Here is a 15,246-nt window from a genome sequence, read left to right on the forward strand (position 1 = left end):
TTTGTAAAACAACAACAACAACAACAACAACAACAACAACAACAACAAAACATGACCTGAGGGGCCTGGGGATGACAGCGACTCCCATCCAGAGTCACAGAAGGCCAAGGCCGGTGGCTGTCAAGGAGAATAGCATCTGAGCTCATGAATCTCAGCGGGTAGCTTCAAAGTCTCTTAACACACAGACAGCGCAGGGCTACAACTGGAGAACACATGACCTGTTTTGGTCAAAACTAAGATGAAGAAGCTGGGCGTGGTGGCTCAGGTCTGTAATTCCAGCACTCAGGGAGGCTGAGACAGGAGGGTCCTAAGCTTGAGTCCCTTCTGGCCAATTTAGTGAGATACTGTCTCAAATTAAAAAATGAATAAATAACAAAGGGCCAGGGATGCAGCTCAGTGGTCGAGTGCCCTCCCTAGAGCTGTGAAAGAAGAGGGTAACTACATCTTCTGTCCAACTACTTTATCCATGTAGAGAGTCTATAAGTCTGATATCCCTGAGAGGGCTAATTTGAGGACACTTGGAAGTATTCTTTGCTTTTCTGATTTTCATGAGGAAGATAAAGCTTGAGAAAAAAAAAAAGCTTCCTACTTGGGTTCCTAAAAGTACTTCATCCGTCTCTTTATGACACATTTACCACATTATCCTATCTCGTTTTTTTTTTTTCATACTTTCCTGGGGATTGAACCTAGAACCTCGAGCATGCAGGCAAGTGCTCTATCAACGAGCTACACCCTCAGCCTGATTCTATGCTGTCTTTTTTTTTTTTTTTTTTTTTTGGTGCTGGGGATCCAACTCAGATCCTTGTGCTTGAGAGGCAGCAAGGCAGGCAGTGGAACCACTAAGCTAAATCCACAGCCCTATACTGCCCTGTAAGGATTTGTTGTTGTGGCCCTGTTCCCCTCTGGACTCTGAGCTCCTTGAGGGCAGGATCGGGGTGCATCTCTGTGCCCCTAGTACACAGTGGTCCTGGAACAGGGTAGGCATCCAGCTGTTCTGGCCTAGTCCTGGAAGGAGGCCGCCTTGCTGACAAGCTTCCTCAGGGCAGCCTTCATGTCCTTGTTCCTGAGGCTGTAGATAAAGGGGTTCAAGGTAGGGATGATCACCCCACACATGAGTGCGGCTGCCTTGTCTTTCTGTGAGGAGTTGAGAGACGTGGGCTGTAAGTACATGGTGAAGATGGTCCCGTAGAATAGCAACACCACTGTGAGGTGTGAGCCACAAGTGGAGAAGGCTTTCCACTTGCCCCGAGCATAAGGGACCCTGAAGACTGCCCGGAAAATACAGACATAAGAGAAGAGAATGCATGACAGTGGGCTAATGCCCATGACGATCCCAAAGGCGAAGACCACCAGCTCGTTGGTGTCTGTGTCTGAGCAGGAGAGCTTCAGCAGGGGCATGAGGTCGCAGAAGAAGTGTGGGATTTCAGAGCCAGCACAGAAGGTCAGTTGAGCCATGAGGCAGGTGTGTACCAGGGACTGGAGGTTAGTGACCACCCACGGCCCAGCCACCAGCATCCCACAGACACAGGGGCTCATGAGAACTGAGTACCGCAGTGGGTGGACAATGGCCATGAACCGGTCAATGGCCATCACGGCCAGGAGGAAGCTGTCCATGGTCCCAAAGAGGTGGAAGGCATACATCTGGGCAAGGCAGCCTGCAAAAGGGATGGCTCTGCTCTGGGTCCAGATGTTCACCAGCATCTTGGGGACAGTGGTGGAGGACAAGAAGGTGTCAACCAGGGACAGGTTGGCGAGGAAGAAGTACATGGGTGTGTGGAGGTGGGAGTCAGAGAGGATGGCCAGGATGATGAGCAGGTTCCCCAGCAAGGTGACCAGGTACAGGGACAGGAACAGCCCCCAAAGCGTGGGCTGTACCTCTGGATCCTCTGAGAGTCCCAGGAGGAGGAATTCTGAGACTGTTGTGTGGTTTTCTGGTTCCATGGAGAGTCTGTGTTCACTGGGAACAAAAAGGTGAGGGGGGCACATAAAGCTGGGAGTCAGAAATGGGGTTCCAGTCCCAACTTCCTGTGGAGATGTGTAGGTTGTATGATAATTCACCTAACCCTTTTTATAAAAAATATTTTTATTTACCCATACATATTGTTTGAAGAAGTCAGCAGTATACTGCGTGGCCAACATATTCTTTTTTCTTGTTCTTCGCTTCCTGCTGTGTTTGTGGTGCTGCGGATTGAATGCAGGGGCGTAGTGCGTGCTAAGCAAGTGCAGTACCACAGAGCTACACCTTCAAACCTCATCTAACCCTTATCTTTTGTGGGAGGCCATCTTCAAGCTAACATCAGTGCATTTCTGTTTCCCTGGGGTATTCACGCTGGAAAAGGCAGCTCAAAGACTTAGTTGTTGATAGTCAGCTTGATGCTGTCCACCTTCGAGTATCTTTTGCTACGATTTTGAGGCATCCCTTAAAGGCCCATATGCTAAAGAGCTTGGTCCTCAGCCTGTGGTGCTATTGGGTGGGGCCTTTAAGAGGCGGAGACTCATGGGAGAAAGTTAGGTCATTGTATTATGCACTGAAAGAGGATTGTGGGATCCTGGCCACTTCCTGTCTCTCTCTCTCTTTCTCTCTCTCTCTCGCTTTTGCTTCTTGTCTGCTATGAGGTAAGCATGGCCCATCCATCATGTGCTCCTACAATGTGGGCTGTCTCACCACAGGTCCAAAGAGCAGGGCTAAGCAGCCATGGACTAAAACCTCTGAAGCCATGAGCCAGAAGAAGCCTTTCCTCCTTGTAGGTTGACTACTTCAGGAGTTTTGTGAGAGTGACAGAGAGTGCACTAACACATCTCTGTTTTTTTTCCCCCCAGTGACACAAAAGCTTCCCGGAAAACAAAATCAAATAGAATAAAATTTAAGGCCAATATTTATACATAAAAGGAACCTGGCCATTTTCTTCTCCTCCCTCTCCTCCTCCTCCTCCTCCTCCCTTTCCTTTGCTTTTTTTCCTTCCTTTCTCTTTCCCCCTTTTTCTTCTGTGAAGAAGATACAGCTTGAACATCAATTTTGTATTTAAGAATGGATAACACACACTAATAAATATAAAAAGTCAAAAAGTAAAAACAATTACGGTGTAAGGGTCTGAGGGTGCAGCTCAGTGACAGAGCACAGGCCTAGCATGTGGAAAGCTCTGGGTTTGATCCCTAGCACTAGAAAAATACTGCAGGGTATATTTAAAAAGGAATATCACTCAGCCTTAAAAAAGGAAATCCTGTCATTCACCACAACACGGCTGAACCTAGACAGCATTAGGCTGAATGAAATAAGCCAGGTACAGGAAGACACATGTCACATGGCTTTACTTACAGGTAGAATCTAAGAAATTCCAATTCATCGAAGCAGAAAATAGAATGGTAGGGGCTAGGCATTGGCAGGGGTGAGGAGTAGGGAAGTGTTGGTCAAATGTTACAAAACTTAAGCATGCTGTGTGCTTCTTCCTGCAATTAAACAGGAGGGCAAGTTTAAAAAAATAACCTTCTGCTATGAATTAATATAAAAATGAATACTTAAAGGATGAAAAACTCAAAGACACACAAACAGACACGTTTTGGTAATATTTCCATTCACCCACTTGACGTTGGTCGTGGGTCTGGCTCTGGTTTATTTTCCCATAGATTTAGGGAGAAATCGAAGCTCATCCCAGGCTATGCGAATCTGTGGAGAGAGAGGCAGCTGCTGGACACTTCTCTACTTTGGCCTTATCACTTTGGGATTTAGAGGCAACTTCATGTCAAAAGCTCACAGAAGGCAAATTTTCTCCTTCTCCTCCTCTGCCTTTTCATTTCTTTTGAGGCGGGGTCTGGGTAAGTTGCTCAGACTGTCCTCAAACTTGCAATCCTCCTGCCTCAGCCTCCTGAGTAGCTGGGGATGTGCCCTCGTGATCAGGAGCAATTGTTTATTGCAGCCACGCCAGATCACTGAAGCCTGGCTGTGTTTATTTTTCTAGACTCCCATCTTCCAGCAGGCACATTTGTCCTTCATTTCCTTTAATGAGCATTTATGAAAATGTGTTAGGTACCAGGCAGCATCCACTTCTCTAATAATAAACAGATGATATAGAACAAAACTCCCACCGTGGTGTGGCTTCCTGAGTCCTTTTAAAGCCTTCATATTTCCCCTGTCCAGCAAAGACAGGGTTTTCTTTTGCTCGACTCACTTCTTACCTGGTTAGGCGTGCTCTTTTAAAATCAACTCCCCACAAGAATACAGCAGAGGAAATTAATGGCAATCCTTGAGAAGAGACAACACTGTAAGAACTGGATTATTTTTGTGTGGTTCTCACAACAATTCCGAGGATACTGGGGTTGAAACAGCTTCTAGGAGCATTCATCTAGCAAGTAGCCAATCTCTCCTCAACCTAAATAGATCTCCCTTTTCTCATAGACCACTGACTTTCCAAACACAGCCACTCTCCTTGTTTTATTAGAGGAGCCATTTCATACCTAAACTCTGTGCTGTTGACACGTGCAAGGGAAAAATATTCAGGCACAAGCATTGTCAATTCTTATTGCCCTGCCTTCCAAGGAATGTGAGTCTCCAGAAAGGTTTAAGAGTTGAAGAGAGATCAGAATGCAAATTGGAGAACGTGGCACACTGCTGGATCTGTGGAAGGATATAGGTTGCTGTGTTTGGTGGTGCATGTGTGTAGTCTTAGTTTACTGGGGAGGCTGAGGCAGGAGGATCACTTGAACCTAGGGATTAAGACCAGCTTGACCAGCATAATGAGTCCTGATATTAAAAAAAAAAAAAACAAAAACGAAAGGATATGGGTGGTTCCTAAGGTATTGTAAGAGTGATGGAGATGCTGGGCATGTTGGTGCACTCCTGTAATCCCAGTATTTAGGAGGCAGAGGCAGGAAGATCACCGTGAGTTTGAAGTCAGTGGGGCAACATAGTGAATTCAAGGCCGACCCGGACTATGGAGTGAGACCTTGTCTCAAAAAAGATAAAGGAAAAACAAAAAACCTCAAGAGCAATGGCGAGAATGAAAACAGCTACTATGATATGAGAATCAGGACCCTCAGAGGTAGCAGGGGTGGAAAGGGGGTTTTTAGGAAGGTTAGCATCACAGTCCCCTTGATAACAATCCTGAGAGGCCATCAGCAAAGCCCCATATTACTTTTGAGGCTCCTTGGAGTCGGGCTTGAAGTTTTTGTCACGCAGTGCTCAGGCTCCTCTGCTACATGCGCGACCCTCAGCCCTTCCTGAGAACCTGAACGGCAGTCTTTGGAGTTGAGCTCCAGGGCGGCGGGCCTCAGCTTTGAGCATGCGCCGTGGTCCCTGGGTCGGCTTGTTAAAGGCTAGAGAGAGGGCCCAGGCCCGGAGTGTCTGAGGGGTGCCGGAATCAGTGTTCCTAGCAAGTCCTGAGGAGGTGCTGAGGCCCAGGGTCCAGCCACTCTTGGAGAACCCTGTTTATGTTTCTCCCATTTCTGCAGGTGTGGCCAACCTCAAACCTTACTTTACCCTCTGTCCCCCTTTGTCCTTTCAGAGCCTAGAATTGGTCTCTGTCCTTCCCCTCTCCCCCCAGCTCAACATTCTTTACCCACCCCCAGCTCACCAGGCCTCGCTGTGATGATTATGCAGCCGATGTCTATGGGAGCGGCTCACAGTGCCCACCGGCAGGCAGGCTGGGCCAGGCGGCAGAGGCCCAGGCACAGCAGGGTACTTTCTAGTTGGGAAGCTCTCAGGGACCCCATTCCCAAGGCTGCTTGTTAAAGAGCAGGGTGCTGGTGATTTTGTTTCTACTCTTGTCCTCTGTGACTTTTTCTCTGGGGGAAGCCTGGCTCAAGGACTGCCCAGGGGGATGGAGCAGCTGCAGGGACCCTGTCTCACTGGGACAGCTCCCTGGGGTCCCCTCTCAGCCCAGACTAAGCCCCGTGGAAGTTTGCAGGCGGGGTGGGCATTGTGACGCTCTTCATTTATTCCCTCGTGAAGGAAACTCCTTGAGGCCAGGAGATTTGTACCATTTGATTCGCCTAGGAAGGTTCCTGGAAAGTAATCAGCAATCAGGAAATAGACCCAGAATAAAGGGATTCATCACACACTTTTTCTTTCAGCGCTGAGGATGGCGTTCAGCCTCACAGGTGCTGGGCAAGTGCTGTGTGCCACAGCCCCGCCAAGCCCTTCTTGATTGTCCGCTGTAGGTCAGTTGCTGCGTCACACCATGGCCTTGCTTCAAACGCTTTCCTGTCACCCAGAGAGCCCTTCTGCCTCAGACCACTGTAGTCTCAAAAACTCCACTTTGGATGGGGATTAAGGAGTCCCTCCTTACCCTTACCCAGCAGCAGTTTTGGTTTGTTCTTTCTTCTTGGGAGTCTGTATTTTGTGACCTGTCTGTGTCTCCTGGAATCTTTTTATCTTTACTGTATGCCTCACAGGCCTTTTGATTTCTTTTAAAAAGTTAATTTTTCTTTGGGTAGCGATAGAGGTCAAAACCAGAGCTTGGCACATGTCACACGAGCATTTCACCACCTAGCTACACCCTCAGCCCCCCATATTAACATTTCAGATGGGTCCATGGTGCACTAATGCCAGCTACTCAGGAGGCTGAGATGGGAGGATCTCAAGTTTGAGGGCAACTCGAGCAACGTAGTGCAGACCTATCTCAAAGAAAAGAAAAAAAATTGAATTTTTAAATGAATAATTCAAATTTTTGGTTTGGAAAGTTGCTATACAATGGCATAATAAATGCCTTCCCCCAACAGAGACTCTCATTTCCCCATTGTTAACAAGCTGCCTTCATGAATAACCCCTGGGTTATTCTTGGGTAAATTTCCGATCTCTTTTTGTCTCTCCGTCTGTCTCTCTCTGTGCCTGACTCTCTCTCTCTGTCTCTCCTGTGTCTCTCTGTCTGAGTCTGTTTCTCTCTCTCCATCTCTTTCTATCTATCTCCCTCTCTTATTTTTTGAGACAAGTTCTCTCTATGGAGTCCAGGCTGGCCTTGAACTCACTATGTAGTTCAGACTGGCCTCAAATTTGCAGCGATCCTCTTGCCTCAGCCTCCTGAGTGCTGAGACGGCAGGCATGTCCCACCATGCCCAGCTAAATTTTCAGTCTCTTTTTTTTTACACATGCACTCACATGCACACACACAGTTACTTATTGTCCTTCATTTTTTTAAACATATTAAAATAGCATACTTGTTTTCCCTTGAATGGATGATAACCCAATTTACAGAACTTATTTGTTATCAATGTGCTATAATTCATGGAATGCATTTCCTTTTATGGATATTTCCAGTTTTCGCCAAGTATTTATCTTGGCAAAGGTACCTTGGCCACACACTGGATTCTTTCACACCTGTGAGTGTATCTGTAGCCTGAAAAACGAATGCAGCTCTACTATTTACATTAGACTCCTCCTCCCGTTTGTTCTCCTATACCACAGTGTTGCCATTTTCAGAACTGTTGGGTGGTATCGGGGACCAAGCTCAGTCACTGAGTTTTTATTTTGTAACAAGGCCTTGCTAAAGTGTGCAAATGGGACTTGAACTTGGGATCCTCTTGCCTCAGCCTCCAAAGCCTGGCTCATTTCCAGAATATTAAACAGCTATCCTTTGTTACTCATGGGGGACAGGTTCTAGGACATCCTTGTGGAAACCGAAATCTGCAAATGCTCATGGTCTCATCTAAAATGTCAGAGTATTTGCACAGAACCTACGCACATCTTCCCTTAGGCTTTATATCACCTGTACCTTACTTATGTGCCCAATGTAATGTTAAGTGCGGTGTAAATATTTTTTATTACTGCATTGTTTAGGGAATAATAAAAAAGACCCTGTACATAATTGGTTACAGATGTGATTATCCCAGGGTGTTTTCATTCTGAGGTCAGTTGAATCCCTTGACGTGGATACAGAAGGCCGGCTGCATGTGCACAATGTCATTTATGGATTATGTGAACTATGTGAGCTCCCTGAATTTGGGGGTCTAAGGCATCTGGTGGAATGGATTAGTCTTTTTTAAAAATAAAAATTTTTTTTTGGTACCGGGGATTGAACTCGGGTCCTTGCGCTTGCAAGGCAGACCACCGAACCGCTGAGCTAAATCCCCAGCCTTAAAAATTAATTTTATTGGTACATTTATGGTACACAATGTCATGACATTCACCATTGGAAATGTGCACCTTTACATAATCCATCTTGATTCTTATTTTTTTCCCCATTCCCCTGCCCTCCCTTCAACCCCTCCACCCCCACCCCCATTTACAAAGACTTTGTTTCCATTTATTTATTATTTATTTATTTTTTGGTTTTTTTGAGACAGGATCTCACTATGTAGTTGAGATTAACCTGGTACTCACTATGTAGCCCAGGCTGGTCTTGAACTCACAGTGATCCTCCTGCCTCAGCCTCCCAAGTCCTGGGATTACAGGCATGAGCCACCATGCCCAGCTCCATTTATTCTTTTTGTCCTGTTAATTCCATTCCCATCTTTCTTTTCCCCTACCTCTCCCCCTTCCCCTTCCACTTTGCACCTTTTCTTCTTATTTCAAATTATCTGTTACGCCTTTTAGTTCTTATTTACACTTTCAGTCTCTCACACTGGAGAAACTCTTCGATATATGCCCTATTTATTTCACTTAAGAGTATCGCCTCAATGTGCATCCATTTAGCTGTAAATGTTTCTACTTTCTCATTCTTTATGGCTAAGTAGTGCTCCATTTTATTAAAAAAAAAACACAACAACCCATATTTTATGTAACCAATCTCCTGTTGATGGGCAGTTGGGCTGCTTCCAAGTTCTAGCTATTACAAATTGTGCTGTTATGAACATGGGTGCGCATATATCACTATGATATGATTCTTTTAATTCTTTAGGGAAGATGCCCAGCAGGGAAATAGCTGGGTCAAATGGGACTTCCGATCCTAGTTCTTTGAGGTATCTCCATACTGATTTCCACAGTGGTGACACCAGTCTGCACTCCACCAGCAAAAGAGCAGGATTCCTCTTTCTCCACAGCTTTGTTATTGGTTGATTTCATGAGAGCAGCCATTCTTTTGGGGGTGAGGTGGAATCTCAGTGTTGTTTTCATCTGCATCTCTCAAATGCCCAATGATGTTCAACATTTTTTCATATGTTTATTTGCTATTTCTACTTCTTTTTCTGAGAAATGTCTGTTCATTTCAGATGCTCATTTTTGGATTGGGTCTTTAAATTTGGGAGGTCTGATTTTTTTAAACTTCTTTATATGTTCTAGAGAGTAGAACTTTGTCTGAGGAAGAGCTGGTGAAAAGTCTTTCCCATATTGTGGTTTGTCTCTTCACACTACTGGTTGTTTCTTTTTCAGAAGCTTTTTAATATGAAGAGACCCTACTTGTTGATTGTGCTAGTTCATGGGCAACTGAGGTTTTATTAATAAAATCTTTTCCTACACCAGTGTCTTCAAGAGTTCTACCTAACCTCTTTTCCTGCTGGTTTAGTGTCTCTGTTTTAATATAGATCTTTAATTCATTTCAATTTTAGTTTAGTTCATGGTGATAGATATAGGCCTAGTTTTAAACCTTGGAAAGTTGAAACCCAGTTTTCCCAGCACCACTTATTAAAGAGGCTATCTTTCCTCCAGTGAGGGTGTTTGGCTGCTTTATCAAAGATGAGGTAGCTGAGTGCATCTGGAATTGTTTCTGTATCTTCCAGTCTATTCCACTGATCCTCAGGTCTTTTTCTTTGCCAGTCCCATGCTGTTTTTATCACAATAGCTTTGTAATATAGTTTTAAGATGGGGATTGTGATACCCCCTGACATGTCTCTGTTGTCTAGAATTGCTTTTGCTATTCTAGGTCTCTTCTGGTTCCAAATGAATTTTTGGATTATTTTCTCTAGTTCTGTGAAATATACTGTTGTAATTTCAATTGGGATTGCATTGAATCTGTATAGCAGTTTTGGTAGTATGGCCATTTTCACTATGTTGATTCTTCCTATGCAGAAGCAAGGGATGACTCCATTTTCTGATATCCTCTTCCATCTCTTTTTTCAGAGTGTTCTAGTTTTTAGAGTAGAGGTCTTTGATTTCTTTTATTAGGTGGATTCCTAGGTATTTCAATTTTTTTGGATGCTATTGTGAAAGGGATTGTTTGTCCCACTTTTCTCTCAGTGAGTCTGTATTTTGTATACAGGAAAGCTATTGATTTTTGTGTGTTGACCTTGTATCCAGCTACCTTGCTCAATTTGTTTATTAAGTCTAGAAGAGTTTTGGTGGAGTTCTTGGGGTCTTCAAAGTAGAATATTATGTCATCTGCAAATAATGACAGTTTGACTTCTTCATTTCCTATCTTTATTCCTTTTATTTCTTTCTCTTGTCTAATTGCTGTGGCTGATGTTTCTAGAACTATGTTGAACAGGAGTGGGGGTAATGGACATCCTTGTCCTATTCCTGATTTTACTGTGAAGGATTTCAGTTTTTGACCATGGTATTGGTGATCCTCTGGATTTCTGCTGTGTCTGTTGAATTTCACCCTTTTCATTCCTAATTGCATGGATTTGGGCCTTTTTATTTCCTTTTTTCATAAGGGTTTGTCAATTTTCTTTATTCTTTTGAAGAACCAACTCTTGCCTTCATTGATTTTTTTGTATTGTTCTCTTAGTCTCCATTGCTTTAATTTCTGCCCTCATCTTTATAATTTCCTCCCTTGAATGAGCTTTGGGTTTGTCCTGCTCTTCTTTTTCTAGAAGCTTGAGGTTCAGCATCAGGTTGTATAATTGAGCTTGTTCTGTTTTCCTGAGTATTCACTGCTATGAATTATCCTTGTAAAACTGCTTTCACTGTGTCCCATGGATTCCAATATGTTGTATTGTCATTGCCATTTAATTGCAGGAACTGTCTGATTTCTTCTTTAATTTCCTTTGTGGCCCATTGGTTATTCAGAAGTTCAACTTCCATGTGTATGAAATTCTTGTGGTTTCTTTTGCTATTGATCTCTAATTGCATTGCACTATGGTCTCATAATATATAGGGGATCACTTCAATTCCTTTGCACTTACTTAAACATGTTCTGTGAGTAAGTGGTCTATTTTGAAGAATGATCCACGTGCAGCTGAAAAGGGAGTGTATTCTGATTTTGGGGGTGGAACACTCTGTAAACATCTGTTAAGTTCCTGTATCTTTGAGGTTAGATTCCTGGCTGTGTCAGTCAGCTGCTCATCACTGTGCCAAATAGCTGAGATAAATCTACTTAAAAGGAGGAATTTTTTTTTTTGGAAAGGTTTATTTTTGGTTCATGGCTTCAGAGTTTTTCATCCACAGTACATCATGGGGGGCTGCATAGTGGAGGAGATATACTCATCTTGCTATGGCTGGGAAGCAAAGAGAACCCCATGACTATGTGCATGTTGAAAATATTAAAATGTGCCACACCACCTGTTCCTGTGTGTCAGAGTGGCTTCCTTCACCATAATGAATCATAGAAAAGCCTTATCATAATCTCTTTTCCAAAAGAATAGGTCCATATATAGGGATAATTCTTAATTTTTCAACAAGGCCCCCAACACTTGCAAACACAAAAATGGGGACCCTTTGGTGACCCGGTGGCACTGTTAAGTGACAAGTGTGCGGGCTGGGATGGGACATCAGGCCAGGTCCTGGGCTGTGATGAGGGGAGGCTGGGACAGATGTACCTGCACTAGGCCAGCAGGGCCTCAGCAGTGACCTGCCCTGAGTCCAGGCTGCTCTTGCACCTCCAGGGAGGGCACTCATCTCCAGTGGGATCCAGATCTGAGGAGGAGGAGCCACTGAGGGATGCCTTCCAGGTGGGAGCATGAAGATGGCTCATTGCAAAAGAAAGGCCAAAAAGTCTCTTGCACCATAGTTTCCATGTGTGGGCCCAGCCCTCACAGCACGAACACGCCTGAGTTGGGGAGTGAGGATTGAGAAAGGAAAGAACACTCAAGCCTGAGTGGCGACCAAGGGAAGCCTGATTTATTTCACAGAAACAGCTCCTTTTAAAGGCTCACATCAACAGGAAGCACCAAGCAATTGTTTTTATCTTATGCAGACCAGGATTTTCTGACTCTTTACAAAGAACATCCGATTGTGGCTATCTCTTTGAGTTTCTCCCATTGCAGGGTCAAAAAACAAGTTTAATAAGCTCGAAAAGTAACCAATGTTACATAGATTGTATCAATGCCTTCATTGTAGAGGAAGAAGTTTCCTTTCAAGTGTGAAACGCCAGAGGGCCATGGGGTGGGGCGCATTTCCAGCAGAGGAGAAGGGGACGTTAGGAGGGGATGGAGAAAAGGAGCGGACTGGGGAGCTGGGAAGGAGAGTGTCTTTGCCTTCCCTTCCTCTTCTCCCTCCCCTCCCCTCCCCTTCTGCTTCCTTCCTTTTCCTTGGCATCAGACCCAGGTGTGCTCTACCACTGAGATGCATCTTCAGGCCTTCTTAAAATTTCATTTGATTTTAAGACTAAGTTGCCTGGGTTGGCCTCAGACTTTTAATCCCCCTTCCTAAATCTCCAGAGGCTGGGGTTACAGGTGTGCGCTGCTATGCCAGGCTCGGAGGGGAGTTGAATCTTGGCCCCGCTACTCAGTTGTACGAGTCTCAAAGGATCGTTGTCACTGGTAGTGGGAGGTGCCCCCGACTGAGGGATTATGCTGCCACACACCTCAGCTTTACCTCTGCATCTCACGACTGCTCTCCAAAGCTGTTTTGTTTACTTTTTTCAGCAGAGCTGTGAATGGAATCCAGGCCCTCACCCATGCTGGGCAAGCTCTCTACCACTGAGTTACATTCTCGGCCTCAAAGAAGCTATTTGTTTTTTTTTTAAATCTCCATTTCACGAATGGGGAGGTGAACATTTAGTGAACTGAAGTGTTTGTCCAAGGGCACATACCTGTTGAATGGAAGAGACAGGCTGTAAACTCAAGGTCTTTCTGACTCCAAAGTTGTTGCTCTTTTCATTGAGTCCTTCCCTTTTAACCTCAGCTTCCTCATCTATAAAATGATATTTATAATCATGACCATCTTGTAGGGCAAGACAAGGAAATTGGATGACTGTGGTGATCATTTTACAATGTATACATATATTAAAACATCACCTGTGCACCTTAAACACACATGGTATCTATTCATTAGCTATATCTCAATGACACTGGAAATAAAATAAGATAAAACTTAAAAAAAATAATGCACGGACATTCTGGGAGGCTGAGACAGGAGGACTGATAGTTCAAGTCCAGACTGGGTGATTAGTGGCTTAGGGAAGCCCTATCTCAAAAATTAAAATTAATTTATTTATTAAAAAAAATTTTAAAAAAAGGGCTAGGGATGCAGCTCAGTGTGAAGACCCTGTGTTCAAGTACTAATAAAAATCTACTTATCATACAAAAGAAAAAATTGCTGTGACAAATGTGTATTGGGTTTTACAATGCACTGTGGGTATTTATTGTGGTCTTATGTGACATCATTATACCTAGAAGTGGGACAATTAGGCTTATTTATTTTTCAATTGGTACATAAGAATTGCCCATATTTATGGGAGATTCAGTGTGACATTGAACATGTATACAATGTGTAATAATCAAGTCAGGGTAATTAACATTTCCATCTGCTTTAAGCTGTATCATTTCTCTGTGTTGGAAATGTTCAAACTCTTCTCTGGTAGATATTTGCAAACACACAAAAATTACTTTCAAATACAGTCACAAACGTGTGCTGTAGAGCACTAGAACTTACTTCTCCCACCCAGTGGTGCTCTGGTGCCCCTCATCCTTCCCACCCATCTTAGCCTCTAGATCAATTATTGTATTCTCTGCCTCTATGAGATTATTTGTTGTTGTTTTTGTCACTGTACTGGAGTTTGAACTCAGGACCTCATGTGTGCTGGGCAAGCACTCTAAAACAGAGCTGTGTTTTCAGTCCAAGATCCACTTCTTTTAGCTTCCACGCGAGTGGGAAAGCGCGGTTTGTCTTTCTGTGCACAGCACATCCAACTTAACAAAATGCCCTCCAATTCCCCACAACTAGAATGATAGGGCTTAAACTTGGTCATGCAATTTACAAACCAGAGGCTTTTATTTGTCTTATTGTGCTGTGTAATCCTGCTGTTGTTAAGGAACTATGCAGACCCGTAGAGAGAGCTGTGGTTCTCAGTCAGGGACAATTTTACCCCCAGGGGACATGTGGTAAAGTCTGGAGACATTTTCGGTTGTCACAGCTTGATGTGTTACTATGGGCATCTAGTGAACAGGGACCAGGGGTGCTGCCCAATATCCCACAGAGCATAGGAAAGATCCTTTCCCCCCAACAAGCAATTTTTCTAGCTCCAAATGCCCAGAGTAGCGAAGTTGAGAAATCTAGACCCAGAGCAGTGTCTACGAATACAACTAGGAGAATTTTACCTGCTGTTTGTCTTTGGTATCTAGGAGTGTGGGGGTAATTTTGGCTTTTTTTTCATTCGCATGAATCTGAATTTTAAAATCAATAAAATCTGTCTTCTTCAATAATAGTTAAGGTATCCGTAACATTGGGTGTGGTGGCGCGTGCATGTGATTTCAACACTCTGGGAGGCTGACACAGGAGGCTTATGAGATTGGGCCCAGCCTGGGTGACTGAGTGACGTGGTGAGACCCTGTCTCTAAAATTGGTGCATAAGATTGGTGTAGCTCAGTGCTAAGGCCCTGAGTTCAACCCCTACTACCTCACCTAACCTCTGAATCAGGTACCCTTAAAAAGCATCAACAACGTGAGGCAGTCACTCACGCAGGATGTGATAGTATCAACTGGAGAAATGCAGGTTTTACAAAAGTAGGTGCAAGATTTAGGTATTACAAAACCAACAGATATCTGGTGTTGAAGTAACCTGGAGTTTGAATCTCTATGTGGGTACTAAAACCAGAGAATAATAGTGATAACTATTCAATAGCTATTTATTTCTCCTGTTCCTCCTCCTCCTGCTCCTGTTCCTCCTTCTCCTTCTTCTTCCTCCTCTCCTCCTTCTCCTTCCCCCTCTCCCACACTCTCTCCCTCTTCTTCTCCTTCTTTTTCTTCTTCTTCTTCTTGCATACCCAAGGTACGATTGAAAAATCTGGTGAATGTTTAAGTTAAAAAATTGTTGCGTGAAAACTAAAATAGTACTCAAGATCCTAATGGGGCAATTAGCAATGTGAAATAGGAAGAAAAGGACCAAAGGTGTAGGGACAGTGAGAAGGATAGGGAAAGGGGAATAAGGGCAAAGGGAAAAAATATGAGAAAATGTATAAGTGGAATTAAAAGTGTTTGAAGGTGGGGAGGGGAGGAGGGGG

General features: G+C 44.1%; 1 protein-coding gene across 1 annotated transcript; it reads right to left on the reverse strand.

The window, feature by feature from the left end:
- Positions 1–858: 858 nt before the first annotated feature.
- On the reverse strand, positions 859–1,941 carry LOC104873469 (olfactory receptor 1I1). Its single transcript, XM_010640158.1, is given in 3 exon segments — positions 859–926; positions 929–1,014; positions 1,016–1,941. Coding segments are annotated over 3 exon segments (1,080 nt in total).
- Between the last annotated feature and the right edge of the window lie 13,305 nt (positions 1,942–15,246).

Source organism: Fukomys damarensis, unplaced genomic scaffold (assembly GCF_012274545.1).
Source record: "Fukomys damarensis isolate Sample0158 unplaced genomic scaffold, DMR_v1.0_HiC HiC_scaffold_37, whole genome shotgun sequence".
Lineage (NCBI taxonomy): Eukaryota > Metazoa > Chordata > Mammalia > Rodentia > Bathyergidae > Fukomys > Fukomys damarensis.